At 47.0% G+C, this 14,981-nt stretch overlaps 1 protein-coding gene across 3 annotated transcripts in view; it reads left to right on the forward strand.

The window, feature by feature from the left end:
- fras1 (Fraser extracellular matrix complex subunit 1) overlaps positions 1-14,981 on the forward strand; it is a 91,855-nt gene that overhangs the window by 74,102 nt on the left and 2,772 nt on the right. For all 3 annotated transcript variants that reach the window (XM_035529626.1, XM_027029021.2, XM_035529625.1), the window contains 28 exons: positions 61-249; positions 488-607; positions 715-894; positions 1,667-1,791; positions 3,171-3,311; positions 3,867-4,094; positions 4,799-4,912; positions 5,171-5,321; positions 5,530-5,689; positions 5,912-6,074; positions 6,515-6,761; positions 7,172-7,516; positions 7,930-8,090; positions 8,197-8,344; positions 8,449-8,654; positions 8,752-8,908; positions 9,229-9,429; positions 9,550-9,737; positions 9,928-10,203; positions 10,462-10,694; positions 10,909-11,069; positions 11,366-11,580; positions 11,870-12,020; positions 12,421-12,528; positions 12,703-12,862; positions 12,948-13,064; positions 13,334-13,500; positions 14,704-14,909. In XM_035529626.1, the coding sequence (XP_035385519.1) occupies positions 61-249; positions 488-607; positions 715-894; positions 1,667-1,791; positions 3,171-3,311; positions 3,867-4,094; positions 4,799-4,912; positions 5,171-5,321; positions 5,530-5,689; positions 5,912-6,074; positions 6,515-6,761; positions 7,172-7,516; positions 7,930-8,090; positions 8,197-8,344; positions 8,449-8,654; positions 8,752-8,908; positions 9,229-9,429; positions 9,550-9,737; positions 9,928-10,203; positions 10,462-10,694; positions 10,909-11,069; positions 11,366-11,580; positions 11,870-12,020; positions 12,421-12,528; positions 12,703-12,862; positions 12,948-13,064; positions 13,334-13,500; positions 14,704-14,909 (5,018 nt within the window). The remainder of the gene's footprint in view (positions 1-60; positions 250-487; positions 608-714; positions 895-1,666; positions 1,792-3,170; positions 3,312-3,866; positions 4,095-4,798; positions 4,913-5,170; positions 5,322-5,529; positions 5,690-5,911; positions 6,075-6,514; positions 6,762-7,171; positions 7,517-7,929; positions 8,091-8,196; positions 8,345-8,448; positions 8,655-8,751; positions 8,909-9,228; positions 9,430-9,549; positions 9,738-9,927; positions 10,204-10,461; positions 10,695-10,908; positions 11,070-11,365; positions 11,581-11,869; positions 12,021-12,420; positions 12,529-12,702; positions 12,863-12,947; positions 13,065-13,333; positions 13,501-14,703; positions 14,910-14,981) is intronic.

Below are 14,981 nucleotides of genomic sequence, written 5' to 3' on the forward strand. Positions count from 1 at the left end.
GCAGCCTATCTGGCCATGAGGGTACTGTCACTACTACTATCTTCTACTTACTTCTACCAGGTTCCTCATCTAAGATCACAGAGCAGCAGCTGAGGGGTACAGATATGGACTCGGATGATTTGAAGCTCAGGTTCACCCTAACCCAAGACCTGGGCACAGGCACATTGCAGCTAACAAAAGGGTGGAGCAAAGTGCAGATCTCTGCCAAAGGACCAATCAAAAGTTTTACACAGGAGGATATCAACAAAGGTTTCTCCCTCAGTTTCACAAAAATCCACAAGTAATGTCACAAGTAAGGCAGTTAGCTAAAAAACATTTGAACTAGAAATACACTCTAAGAGCATATAATCTGAATGTTTGGAGATGATTCGTAAGAACGTAGCGAATGCAGGTTTGGCATACGGCATCTCTTCGGATCTATTGTCTGCATATGTGTATCAGGCGTCCTCGAAGGCCGTATCACGGCGTCTGGTCTTTCCTGCCATAGGCTTTGTGACGTATGTCCACGAGAAAGGAGAGAACAGAGGCAGCCTCTCTTTTAAGTTTAACCTTGAGGATCCGGAGGGCAATAAAGTGATTGATGAGTCTTTCTTCATCAGCATCCTTGGTACGCCGCTTTCTTATAGCAGCCATCACAACACTGGATGTGATGATTCTAAAGGATTATTATATCCTGTTATTGTAAAGTCTCGCATTCTCATGTTTCTGACTTAGAGGACAAGCTCCCCCCTTCAGTGGTGGTCAACAAGGGCTTGATGCTTGACGAGAACTCGGTGAAGAAGGTCACAACCCTGCAGCTGTCCTCCACAGACCAAGACAGCGAACCCAGTGAACTTGTCTACCGCATCACCAAACAGACGCAGCTGGGCCATCTTGAACTCACCACCAATCCAGGTACATACACAAACACACATATATGATCATACATTATATGTAGACATATGTCCATGATGCGTGTTCAGAGAAATACCTCTATGCGTCTCCCTCTACCCTGATTTTTCCCTCTCTCCATCTCTCCCTCTCTTTTTCTCTCCCTCTTGCACATCTCTCTCTCTCTCTCACCATGGGGACATTCACCAGTGCATACAAAAACCCACTATACATGACAGGCACACACAAAATTCCCAGTTACAGTCTGCATGGGGCCGTGTGGTTTTAATGACTGTGCCAAAGCTCTCCATGTTCTTTCATTTATAAGGATTCCCTCTTGGCCTGGCCATTAAATAATCAATATAACAATGTGAATTTAGAAATGTGTGTTGAAACGTGTGTTGAAACACAGGCTGAGTGTTTCAGATTATAGGCTTTGCGGTATATTCCGAATAAGTGGCTGTGATTAGACAATAGGACTGAAAGCAAAGCAAAGGAACTAAGGTTGGGGTGGGTTCTCCTCTCCTTGGGATGCAGTGGGTCACTAAGCTTAACAAGCATAGTGCTATTGTTTCTCGCCCACGCCAAGACTCTCACTCTACGCTCCATGTCTGGGATCACCAGTAAATGACAGCGGAAATGGTTTCTATTCGCATCACGATGATTCGGCGCATGGTAGTCCATTTCACGCTGGTCCGGTTTAGTGTTGCTTAGTGAGGCGCCCTGCTGAGAGCAGGTGCTTAAAACGCACTTTGAGCTGACACTCTGAGGCTAATGCACGATGCTAATGTTGCAGGCAAGCGCATCGCCACGTTCACCCAGGCGGACCTGGCGTCTCGCAACGTGCAGTACGTCCACACCAGCGAAGAAGAGAAGCACTCAGACGACTTCTCTTTCACGGTGTCAGACGGGGCTAATGAGGTATACACACACACGCACGCCTGTGTGCCAGACGTGCTTGAATAAACACACAGAAGATGGCTGTCGAGCTGCTAAAAGAGATTATAATGGCAGGGCATTGAAGTTAGCGCACAATACAACGACGCCACAAAGTGCTGGAGTGGAAAACCCGCTGCTGCATGAGGAAGTGCCTCTTCACAAGAGAGAATGAGCTCTGAAGCATATGGCCCTCTAAACAATGTGGAGTCAGCACAGACAATTAAAGCTTTTGATTTCAAATGAGCCGAAGCCGAATGGGTTATTAAGGCGCTCGGCTTTAATTAAGATCTCATTTTTTCCTTTCCCTCCATGGCTATGAGGTTATTTGGGGTTCTTGTTGTGTGCTTTTCTTAAATATTCATTTAAATAGGATAACTCCATAAATGACTTCCTGACCAATTAACTACCATCATGCAATATATTTGTTTTTAAATCATTCATCCCCATCAACCGTTGTTTTATTCGTCAAACACATGAAATCGCTCTAATCAACCCTCTTCACAGCTCAGTTCAAACGCTCATGAAACAATCTAGCTAGAGCACAACAGAATATAGAAACAAAAAAAAAACTATAACAGCAGTCTTTGTTCCTACGGTTGAATCCAGTGAATTACTGTATAATGGAAGCACCACTCTAATAATGGTGCAAAGGCATTCGTTTCCTAAAAGTGCTTAAATGGGCATCTGAATTGCCGAGTAGGCCTGTGCACGATCTACTGTGTTGCAAAGATGCCTGGGAACAAAGCAATGTTCCCGTGGAAGGGGCATGAAACTGGAGGCTGATTGGTTCTGGACTCTTAGGGTGAAAGCACAACATGTCCGGTAACACTAGATTTCTTCCAGGCACATAAACTTTTTAAGAGATTTTGTCTTTTTGGTAGTGGTGTTACTCCGGGTGATACAACTGTCAGAAGATCAAAGCTACCCATTTAAAAGGAATGTTTTGCCACAATATATATATAGATAATTAACAACTAAAACAAACCTGGTGGGTACCAGTTAATGTGATCTCATTTGAATAATGATAATTACAATTTCCCTTACTAGTGTAAGTTCCCTTGCTACATTAGTATAAAAAATTGAATTTGTTGCCTAGCAGTGCTAGTTAAATATCCACATCTTTATCAGTAGCAGTTTAAACCCTGGTCTCTTAAACACTTGCTATACTCTTTTTGAATACCTAATATTCATACACAATGTTATAGTGGACTCTGGCACGTATTGATGACATTATGATAACAGTATTAGCATATTAACATATTCAAACTGAAGGCTGAATGATATACAGTTAATGACGACTTGTGATTGCGAACGTGCCACAGTTAAGAACTGCTCCGTGTGCCCCTGCGTGCTTGCTGCAGATCTCCCAGACCTTCTACATCACCATCCGACCCGTGGATGACTCCCTGCCCGTGCTGCATGTGCCGGGGATGAAGGTGCAGGAGGGAGTGAGGAAGACCATCACAGAGTTTGAGCTGAAGGCCACGGATGCTGACACGGAGGTAACCCTGGCGACCATGAGTACAGGCAACAGCAGGATGTGGCCAGGTTTCCAGTGTGCGCAAATGTGACTTTTTTGTAGTTATTGTGTAATAGAGGCTTAAGAGTTATTTGATCAGAGAATCGGTGTATGGCTTATGAGTGTTAGAGGATTTCATGAAGGTTAGAAAGGTATGAATATGAGTCGTATTGAATTGCTGTTAAAAAGATCCGCAGACAAAACTGTCTGTGTAGCAAAGGCTGCTTCATGATTTCTGTGATTAAATAAATCACATTAACTTAATCTAATCCGAAGCGCTTCAGATGGCTGATACCATAGGATAGGATTTCTCATGTATTTCCGTTCCATGTCTGTCTCTGTCTCTCTCTGAATTCACTTCAATTCAAGGTAAATTGACTGGCATAACTATACCAGGTACAGTTTGGCAAAAGCTAATCATTTGGACCTGAACTTGACAACTGGCGAGATAACAGAAGTAATAATTAAAAAAATTACAGGTAAAAATACAAAAAAAAAAAAAGGCCTCCCTCTCTCTCTCTGTACCTTTGTGTCTCAGGAGGACGTGATCACGTTCACAATTGTACAGGCTCCTCGCCACGGCACCATCGAGCGCACCAACAACGGTCAGCATTACCGCCAGACGAACACCTTCACCATGGACGACATCCATCAGAACCGCATCAGCTACAGTCACGACGGCAGCAACTCCCTCAAAGACCGCTTCACCTTCACGGTCAGCGACGGCGCCAACCACTTCTTCATCATGGAGGAAGGCGGGAAAGAGGTCAGCCACGCCTAAGGGAAAGTACACCACTACTGCCTAAGTGGTTTGTTTCGCTTTGATTGCTTTTGGCTGATTCGTTTTTATTTGTTAAATGATGATTATTATTATTATTATTATTATTATTAGGGTGGGGGAGGGCCGGGCTAGTTCTGTGCATGATTAGGCAGTGTTTACACTGTTTCACTGTCTAGCAGCAAGCCAAGACGAGCTCTCGCATTCTTCCGTCTTAGAACATACAATAAATGGGAACCAGGTGAAAACTGAATTTTCAGGTCTGTGGAGGCATTACTTTACCTAAGGCACTTGTCGATGTTAATAAAAGTCTAGTTTCACCAAGGGTCACTTGTCAGTTTTCCTAAAACAGGGATAGCACGAGGTCTCCTCCTCTCATGCTCTCGGTCTCTCTTAGTCTTCTCATATTCAGTTTGGGTAGAAGCTTTCCCGCCTTCTGGCTATGGAGGCACATTGTCAGGAAGGCCGGCGGCTAAATATCATTAGGTACACTTGTAACAGGGGAGGGACATCACCTTGACACAGGCTCACGATATGGCAGTCCTGCCGTGACTGCACGTAAACCAAGACCCTACGGACCGCATCCGAGACCATGTGTAAATATAGAGCACCGTGTGGGTTGTGCGTGTCACTTGTGAACGGTACTGGCACAGATGCAGCAATTTGTTGAAACGGCTTGGCCTTGGTCTCAGGTGGTCACCGCAGCACCGCAGAAGTTTAAGATCGACATACTCCCGGTCGACGACGGCACGCCGCGCATCGTCACTAATCTGGGCCTGCAGTGGCTGGAGTATATGGACAACAAGGTAAAGAACCACACGCAAGCAAAAACAGTGACGTGCTGAATAATGGTGCACTGCTGCCCCCTTCTGGCCATATTCAAACACAACCACCATGAATGACTGTATTGTGATTTAGTGAAGAAATCCACTCTGGGTATGAAATCTCTGAGGTGTGTGTGTGTGTGTATATATATATATATATATATATGTGTGTAGTTATAGATAGATATAGATATAGATATAAAAAAAGCTTTTTTTTAGCACTCTAAAATTGGGTTCTAGGCCACAAACCTGATCTCCAAGAAGGAGCTCTACACCATCGACCCTGACACAGATGATGGTCAGCTGATTTATGAGATTACTGCTGAACCCAAACACGGCTACCTGGAAAGTAAGATCAAACCAGGGGCGCCCATCACGTCTTTCACACAAGGTACTGCTAAAACATGTCCATGCCTTCAAGTGCCGTATCTCTGCAATAATGTAATTTTCAGTAATGTAGTTCTATGTTATTGTCGGTTCTATATAACAGAGGCAGGAAGATCAGCATAAAATGTAGCCTAATACGTGGCCTTATTCTTAATTAATGGTCAGTAGCATTGCATGACTGACCACCTGAAAGGACATTTTGTGTCTTGCAGCGGACATAAACCTTGGCCTCATCCGTTACGTTCTGCGCGAGGACAGAGTCCAGGAGACGTCGGACAACTTCAAGTTCCTGGTGAAGGACAGCAAGCCCAACGTCGTCAATGACAACATGTTTCACATCCAGTGGTCCCTCATCAGCTTCGAGCACAGCAGGTGGGTGTGTCCCTGCATCGGTAACACATCATAGCCGTCGCCACGGAGTGTGCGTCAGTCGCAGACGCGAGCCAGTCCTTCCGATGCCGGACCTTAATGTTGTTCAACCTCACGAGACGCGTGTACGCAGTCCGAACTGCGCCCAGCAGGAGAGCGTGACGCCGGGCGCAGCACCGGCGGCCGGAGCGGTCGATGGTGACGTGTGCTTTCTCCCGCCTGCAGCTACAACGTGAGCGAGAAAGCAGGCACGGTAGCCGTGACAGTGAAGAGGACAGGGAACCTGAACCAGTACGCCATCGTGCTGTGCCGCACCGAACAGGGCACGGCCACCTCGGCCGCCGGCCCGCTGCCTGGCCGCCACGACTACGTGGAGCACGCGGGGCAGGTAGTGCAACACAGCGGGAGGACCCCCACCTCCACCCGAGGGCCTACGCCCGCCCCATGTTACCCTCGGCATGCGTAGGCTATTATCGCATACGATGTTTCTGAAGCATCTCAGAGTTCCGATGCCCACTGACGGGACTTTCCTAATGTATGCATCATATAAGTCATGACGTATAGGAAGGAAAATTCATTTTAGATTAGCCACAATCTACTTCTGAGAAGTTTAGTGAACGCGGACCAAGTTGGACAGGGAAATGACAGGACCATATATCTCTCTCAGTCCGCATCAATTAAATGGAAACGCAGTTATGAAATATGACAGAGTGCCATGCCCCTATCAGTCTCCGTGAGCACCGTCTACTTACACTCTACTAAAAGTGTAAGTTTTAAAGCCCTGCATGTAATAACCGCTGCGTGCATCTCTCGCGTCCGGTTTGGCAGGTCCAGTTCGACGAGCGAGAGGACACCAAGGTGTGCACCGTCGCCATCAACGACGACCAGGTCTTCGAGAGCACTGAGAGCTTCAGCGTGGAGCTCGGCATGCCTGTGTACGCCCTCCTGGGCCGGGTGACGCGTACCACCGTCCACATCCATGACACGGAGGATGAGCCCACGCTGCAGTTTGACAAGAAGACCTACAACGTTGACGAGAGCGCGGGGTTTCTCTTTGCTCCCGTCGAGAGGAAGGGTTGGTGCTCAGTGCTCTTCCGTGATAAGTTCTGCTTATTAGTGTAATATATCTATATGTATATATGGAAAAGAAGTGCAGTATGTGAATATTATATGCAGTGTATACTATATGTACAGAATACAGCATATATGCAAATGTATTAATGAGTAAATACTGTGACTGCACATATCCTGCACATTTATGGCTGTTTACATACAATTGTCATACATTTCCTGGTATCCTAAGTATTGAGTAATTCATTAAATATATATTATATATTCTGCATATATAAGAATTTACGATTTAATATTTGAGCTTTAATGCCTGCATGACACCGATAATGTTAAACCCAAATGCACTCACTGCACCCCAGTATGACTGCGCAGTTAGAACCTGAGCCCTGGTCCCTGTTCCCCTCCACGTCCCAGGCGACACCAGCAGCACCGTGTCCGCCCTCTGCTACACCGTGCCCAAGTCAGCCCGGGGCAGCAGCCTCCACGCCCTGGAGTCCGGCTCCGACTACAAGAGCCGAGGCATGGGTGCAGAGAACCGGGTGGTGTTCGGACCCGGCGTCAGCATGTCCACCTGTGACGTGAAGCTGATTGACGACAGCGAGTACGAGCTGGCCGAGGAGTTCGAGCTGGTGCTGTCCGACGCGTCGGACAACGCCCGGACGGGCGACGTTGCGGTGGCCAAGGTCGTCATTGACGGCCCCAACGACGCCTCCACGGTGTTCCTTGGAAACTCCTCCTTCATGTTCAGTGAAGATGCAGGTCTGGGCTTTGGAACACCTTTTTTTTTAAACTTTGCTTGATGACTTCTGATTCCTTTGAAAATTACTGGAAGTTGCATCGAATATCGGTTTTAAATGTAGATTTTTATAGTTGTGGGAGACAGACACTTAGGAGTCCAAGTGGTGGTTTTTCAAGTGGGGCTGGCTATTTGCTCAGTTTGATATTGCACTGAGCAGCAAATACCAACAACTTGTTCAACTGCATGTTCTCCATAAAAACTATTTAGCATATGCGGTTTTGTTTACTCTGTCTCCTTTAAAAGTTCCTGAATTCTTAGTAGGTTAAACAATGTATGAATATAAAGAAACAGCTGAAGAAACAAAGTAGACTGTTTTGTATCTGGTAGTCAGAGTGTATGTTTGTGAGGAGTTAATTAATTGCTACCTTTGTAGGCACCATCGAGATCCCTGTGCTGCGGCGGGGCAGCGACCTTTCGTCTGTGACCACGGTGTGGTGCGCCACGCGCCCCGCCGACCACGACTCGGCCACGCCCGGGGTGGACTACATCCCCAGTTCCAAGAAAGTGGAGTTCAAGCCTGGCAAGACAGAGGAGGTATAACGCAAGCTCGAGGGTCCAGATGAAACCAGAGAAACACCTCCCAGTTTGCTTTGACTGACGGGAAGTCAGTTTACCAAAACGATGTCTCGCTCTTGTCTAGACTTGCAGTTTGACCATAATGGATGACATCCAGAACCCTGCCATCGAAGGGAAGGAGTCCTTCATCGTCTTCCTCAGCTCTCCTAACGGCGCCATCCTCACAGGGCCGCACGAAGCTTCGGTTTATATCGTCGATACCACCCAAGACAGTACGTGCCCACGCTAAGCGTTCGCCGTGCATGCACTTTAAGTGCGTCCTGGAGATTTCCACTGTGCTCTCGGAGCAAACCCCAGCCCTGTGTTTGTCCTTCAGTCCCCAGCATGCAGTTTGAGAAGGTGGCCTACACGGTGAAAGAGGAGGACAGGGCCCTGCACGTCCCTGTGGTCCGGACGGGCGACCTGAGCTACAGGTCTTCTGCTCGGTGTTTCACGCGCACCATGTCGGCCACGGCGACGGACGACTTTGAGGAGAGGAGGAACGCCGACGTCTCTCGTGTCGTTTTCCTCCGAGGAGAGAAGGTCCGGCCCGGCCCTCGCCGCTCCCGCCTATGAGCACGTGTGATCTTGCCTTAGTCAAAGGCCGGTTCCTGGTAAACGTGGACCTGTCTGTCCTCAGGTGAAGAACTGCACGGTCCACGTCAACGACGACTCGGTCTTCGAGCCTGAGGAGGAGTTCCAGGTGCACTTGGGCACGCCGCAGGGGGACCACTGGAGTGGAGCCATGATCGGCCTCAACGATATCGTCACCGTCACCATCACTAACGATGAGGACGGTAGGCTGATGTTTTGATGTCGGCTTGACCGCGTTCCTTAATATTTTCAGATGTAATTTTTTTTCCAATTACAAATGCTTTTATATCTAGTATTAAGCTTAACCTGTGCACTATCTGCCTATATTGTCGCTAATAAGAAGCGGACATTCGTAGGTGGCCAATTAGCTTTATGTAATTTTTTCGCTATTAGCCATATTAGCATGTACTTAACTTGGAAGGTGATGGCAGTGTTTTAGCCCACAGTGATTACAGCACGATGCAGTGGTACGTGAGGCAGTAACACTCTTTGGCGGTATTGCCGCTGCTGTTTTATGTCACAGCACCCACCATTGAGTTTGAACAAGCTTCTTACCAAGTACGAGAGCCTCCCGGTCCAGATGGCGTCGAGGTTCTCAACGTCAAAGTGATCCGCAAAGGGGACCTAGACCGCACCTCCAAGATCCGCTGCAGCACCCGTGATGGATCGGCCCAGTCCGGAGTGGATTATAACCCCAAGAGTCGGGTTCTCAAATTCAGCCCCGGTTCGTTAAAGAAAGTCCAGACCAGATTTTCTAAGATATTTTGACTCTCTTTAAGTTTTCTGCTTTGTCATATGGAACTTTGTGGATTCCAAATCAAGACTTCTTTCTATTGCCTCCCAGGTGTGGACCATATACTCTTTAAAGTCGAAATCTTGTCGAACGAAGAGAGGGAGTGGCACGAGTCTTTCTCATTGGTTCTTGGCCCTGATGACCCAGTTGAAGCTGTGCTGGGGGAAATCACTGTGTCGACCGTTACTATCCTAGACCAGGAAGCAGCTGGAAGCCTAATCCTCCCAGCTCCTCCCATTGTGAGAGCTAATTTGCATTGTAGTTAGCATAGCAAATCTGGAACATTGCCCTATTCTCAGTCAGCACATTTACCCTTGACTTCTGTTTGATTGTACATGAAGCCTAGACTAATTTTAGGTGTGGTTTGTTAATTATATTTTAAATGTTTTATTTTCCCAGTTTAATATGTTTCATTTGCTGTCATTGCAGGTAGTGTCACTCTCAGACTATGACCACGTCCAGGAGGTCACAAAGGAGAGCAGTAAGAAGTCTCCTTCTCCGGGCTACCCCCTGGTCTGCGTGACCCCCTGCGACCCCCACTACCCTAAGTACTCACTGATGAGGGAGCGCTGTGAGGAGGCTGGCATCAACCAGACGTCCATCCACTTCAGCTGGGAGGTGGCGGCGCCCACCGACGCCAGCGGCGCGAGGTCCCCCTTCGAGACAGTCACAGACAACACACCCTACACAACCGTTAACCATATGGTTAGTTTCCTACCTTAGACCAGCTCCAATTTTTGAAGAATTCACTCAAAACATACTAGACTTAGTAGTGTAGGTTGTCTTTTTTGGGGGGGAGGGGCAGCTGGGATTGTGTGACTACATCTTCTTTTTCAATCATACACATATCTATTTGTGAATTATAATGCCACCTACATGCTACACAGGCAAAAACTTCAGTCTTTTGGTGAGCATTTTATAGTTCGGCAGGTTTCGTGGCATACATGGTTCTGCTCTGCACAGGTTCTGGACAGCATCTACTTCAGCAGGCGCTTCCATGTGCGCTGCGGGGCTCAGGCGCGGGACAGGGCCGGCCACCCGGGGACCCCACTGAGAAGCAACATCGTCACTATCGGCACCGAGGGCCCCATCTGCCACACGCCCGTCACCACGGGGACCGCCCGCGGCTTCCAGGCCCAGTCCTTCATCGCCACGCTCAAATATCTGGATGTCAAGCACAAAGAGCATCCCAACAGGTTGGAGGCAGCACGGAACATCAAGCACGCAACATGAACTTAAACACTCCTCGGCTTTGCCTTGTCGGATGATGCAAGATGTCCCAGCATGCATCAGTGCATCAGGGTCTTTACCGGCAATACCAAGAAGTGTTCAGGGGCGTACATGAATCAACAGCTTACGTTGTTGGGGTTTTTTTGTTTTTTTTACCCCTCTGTCTGGCTTTCCCGCTAGGATCCACATCTCGGTTCAGATCCCTCATCAGGACGGCATGCTTCCGCTGGTGTCCACGATGCCCCTGCACAACCTGCACTTCCTGCTCTCTGAGTCTGTTTACCGCCAACAGCACATTTGCTCCAACCTGGTCACGCTCAAAGACCTACAGGGCATCTCTGGTTAGTTGTGCCCCCTCCTGGAGTGGAGCAGTGCTTGAGATATGAAAGATATTTCAGCAAACATTTGCTTTTCCACTTTGTGTATAAGACTAAGAGTTGGCACTGATGACTTTGTGTTTTGATATTTGTTGATTTCCATGGAGATCTTTTTATCTGCAACAATACATTATAATACAATGCATTCTAACGATATAAAAAGATGAGGATAGTGAGATGAACGATGAAGGTTTATCCGCAACACTTCAAAGGAATTACAGACAGCGTTGGGAAATATACCTGCCTTTTCTTCTCCGCAGAAACTGGCTTCCTGGATGACGTGACCTACGACAGCATATCCCTGGGCCCTGGCTACGATCGCCCCTACCAGTTCGACCGCAGCGTCCGCGACCCCAGAACCATCCAGCTCTACAAGCACCTCAATCTGAAGAGCTGCATCTGGACGTTCGACGCCTTTTACGACATGACCGAGCTCATAGATGTGTGCGGCGGATCGGTCACCGCCGACTTCCAGGTTAGCGCGATGGCGTCACAAGGAATTAGACTCTTGAGGTCACACAGCAACTTAAACTGGAGATGTCCGGGTTGTATATCGGTCAAGCATTCATGTTCCACCAGCAGATTCGGCTAATGTGTGAACGCGTGGCGTCTAGGACCTGTTGGTCTAGGTGATGTCACGGATGTGTTTGTAGGCCTCAGAATCCATGTCGCAGTTGTCCGTGTGCAATGTGTAAGAGAAAGCAATACGACCACAAGCCCAGATTGGCATGTAAACACGCAGCGGTGTGTTGTGGGTGCCACAGGTGAGAGACTCGGCCCAGTCCTTCCTGACGGTGCAGGTGCCTCTCTACGTGTCTTACATCTATGTGACGGCTCCCCGTGGCTGGGCCTCTCTGGAGCATCACACAGAGATGGAGTTCTCCTTCTTCTACGATACTGTGCTCTGGAGGACAGGTACGTGTCACCAGCGACACACACCCGGCAGCACTTCTAAGGAATGCACCATCGTGCACCTGACTTACTGAGCTCTAGCCAAAACCACACAGCGTGGCAATTTTTTAAAGTTCCCCTTCGATCGCATATTAACCTCATTCAACAAGATTGACTAACTTGTTGCGTCTTGAAAATCCGTAACTGTCTGTGAGCTGTTCAACAACAACAAAGCTACGAAATGTCTGCAGGATCAGTCGTTATTCTTTCTTTCTTTTTAAAAAAAAAAGTCTTGTGTATATAATTACAATCTATGAAATATTTACAATTGCTATGTGCAGTTATTTTTGGTTTGTTTTTGTTTGTTTCCTTTTTTAAATGGTCAGCCCATCTGTGGCAGCTAAATATCCTTTACCCTCTGCAGGCATCCAGACTGACAGTGTGCTGGCTGCCAGACTGCAGATCATCCGAATCTTCATTAGGGAAGACGGGAAGCTAGTGATAGAATTTAAAACACATGCTAAATTCAGAGGTGCGTCTCCACCGGCACTTACTGCATTTAACAATTTTATAGTAAATCACCATACTATATCTGTAATGAGTTTCGCAAGGGCATGTCTGCTATGTGAGCAAATTGACATTTGGCTACCATAAGTGCTTTCCGCCTGTGCCTAATTGCACTAAATGCACCATTTCTGCCCCGCAGGTCAGTTTGTACCAGAACATCACACTCTCCCTGGGCACAAGTCCCACTTGATGGCCCCAGACCACCTGGGCGGCATCGACTTCAACCTGCAGCTGGTGTGGAGTGCGCATACCTTTGACTCGCCCTACCAGCTGTGGAGGGCCACCAGCTCCTACAGCAGGTAGGCACCACGGGCACCACCCGTCTATTTTAGGTCATGCGGGGCGTGGCCCTGATGCTGACGGAACACTTCCTGTGTGCTCCAGGAAGGACTACTCTGGGGAGTATACGGTCTTCCTCATTCCTTGCACGGTGCAGCCCACCCAGCCGTGGATCGACCCCGGCGACAAGCCCCTCTCCTGTACAGCACATGCTCCAGAAAAGTAGGTGTTCCAGATTTTGGCTGTCCAATCACTAGAAGTCACCTGACACCTATAAAGTGCCAAAGGCTTGTTTTTATTAAAAGTAACCGTAATTTATAATTTTTAATTATTAAAAGTGCTACAGTACTGTAATAATAGTCTCTTTGTGGGTAACTCTAGTCTTCAACTTGTATTTTTATAGTCTGCAGTATACATGCACGAGTGTAGAAAGATTCAAGAGGCCACATGTGGCGTGGTGGTGCAACTTTTTGTTCTCTCTGTGCCAACAGATTCCTGGTGCCCATCGCATTTCAGCAAACCAACCGTCCTGTTCCTGTGGTCTACTCCCTCAACACGGAGTTCCAGCTCTGCAACAACGAGAAAGTCTTCATGATGGACCCTGCCACCACAGACATGTCCATGGCTGAGATGGACTACAAGGGAGCGTTCTCCATGGGTACAGCCTCTTTTCTCCTTTGACCCCTTAGAAGGGATAGGAAAGGCTTTGCCCTTAGCTGCTTGGATTCTAGGATAGAACTGACTGACATGGCCCTCCTACATAAAATAATTTGCTGCCGAAAGACTCAAAATATTATTCATTGACCTTGCTGGTAAATAAGTTTTTTCCTCCATCCCTGCTTTTTTATGCTTTGCATGTCACCTAACATAACCCTAGTAGTTGCTAATGTAATTTGCAGTGTTATTTTGAAGGTTACTGTTGTTTAGCTAAAAAGATTATTCAGACAGCCCTTAAGTAGGTTAACTTAGTATGGCTGTAACTGTTTATGTAGTTAATATAGCTAGACTTGAGAGCTGAGCTGTTGACCTAACACACTTAATTACACCCTCACAGAAACACATACAGGTGAACGCGCCTCGCATTCTAACTGGATAAGATTGAGCAAAAGAAGTGCAAACACATCCCATAATAATATATTCATAGTAATATAGCCTGGATATCAGTCTTAAAGGGATATGTCAATAATATCTAAGTTACTGATTGAAAACGTGCCAGTTGCTCAGTAGTTTTTGGCAATGTGCCAGTGAATCAGGCCTGCAATTCAGCGGTCATTCCCACATAGACCAGACATCACAGGGCTGTATGGAGAAGAACGGTGTCAGAGCACCGGAGACGCTGTGAAACATTTATGATTCATAGCTGTGACATTCTGGGTCATGTTACCGAATGCATTTGTTGGGCAAAAGATTTCAGGTAAAAGAAAAAGAACAGAATATGCAGTGTAATTGAACAAATAATAAGAGTTTGATTTTGGAGGTCCTAGTAATGGTTTTGTTGTTTGGGCACATGCAGTCGTTGCCTTAAATCAAAATGAAATCAACCTGTGTGATGTCTGATCATACCCCGAGAAAATGGTGGTTCTGTTTCATGATGTCATGTTTCCAGTCCATGTGTGTGATATAGCCCATTAGCTGTTTAAACGATGTGACCACATCAGTGTTTAAATTTTTAGCTTGTAATATGAAGAAAAATATTAACTTAAATCATAATCTCCAAAGACATAACATAAGCATATATGTCTGTTCCTGTCAGTTTTTGACTATAGCCAAATATTTGACAGTATAACAAATGTATGGCAAAGTTTTGAGTTTTATGCACAATTGCAATAATAAATACATATATTTCCTATGTGACATGTAGGGCAGACCCTGTATGGCAGGGTGCTGTGGAACCCAGACCAAAATCTGAATGCAGCTTACAAGCTGCAGCTGGAGAAGGTCTACCTGTGCACGGGCCGAGATGGCTACGTGCCCTTCTTCGACCCAACAGGAACCCTCTACAATGAGGGTCCCCAATATGGCTGCATCCAGCCCAACAAGCACCTCAAGCACCGCTTCCTTCTCCTGGTACGTTATGATAAGAAATAGTTTATTAAGTTCAGAATTTTATATCAGGTTTTTTGCTGGGGGGTGGTGGTA

The sequence above is a fragment of the Electrophorus electricus genome, chromosome 9, assembly GCF_013358815.1.
Source record: "Electrophorus electricus isolate fEleEle1 chromosome 9, fEleEle1.pri, whole genome shotgun sequence".
Classification (NCBI taxonomy): domain Eukaryota; kingdom Metazoa; phylum Chordata; class Actinopteri; order Gymnotiformes; family Gymnotidae; genus Electrophorus; species Electrophorus electricus.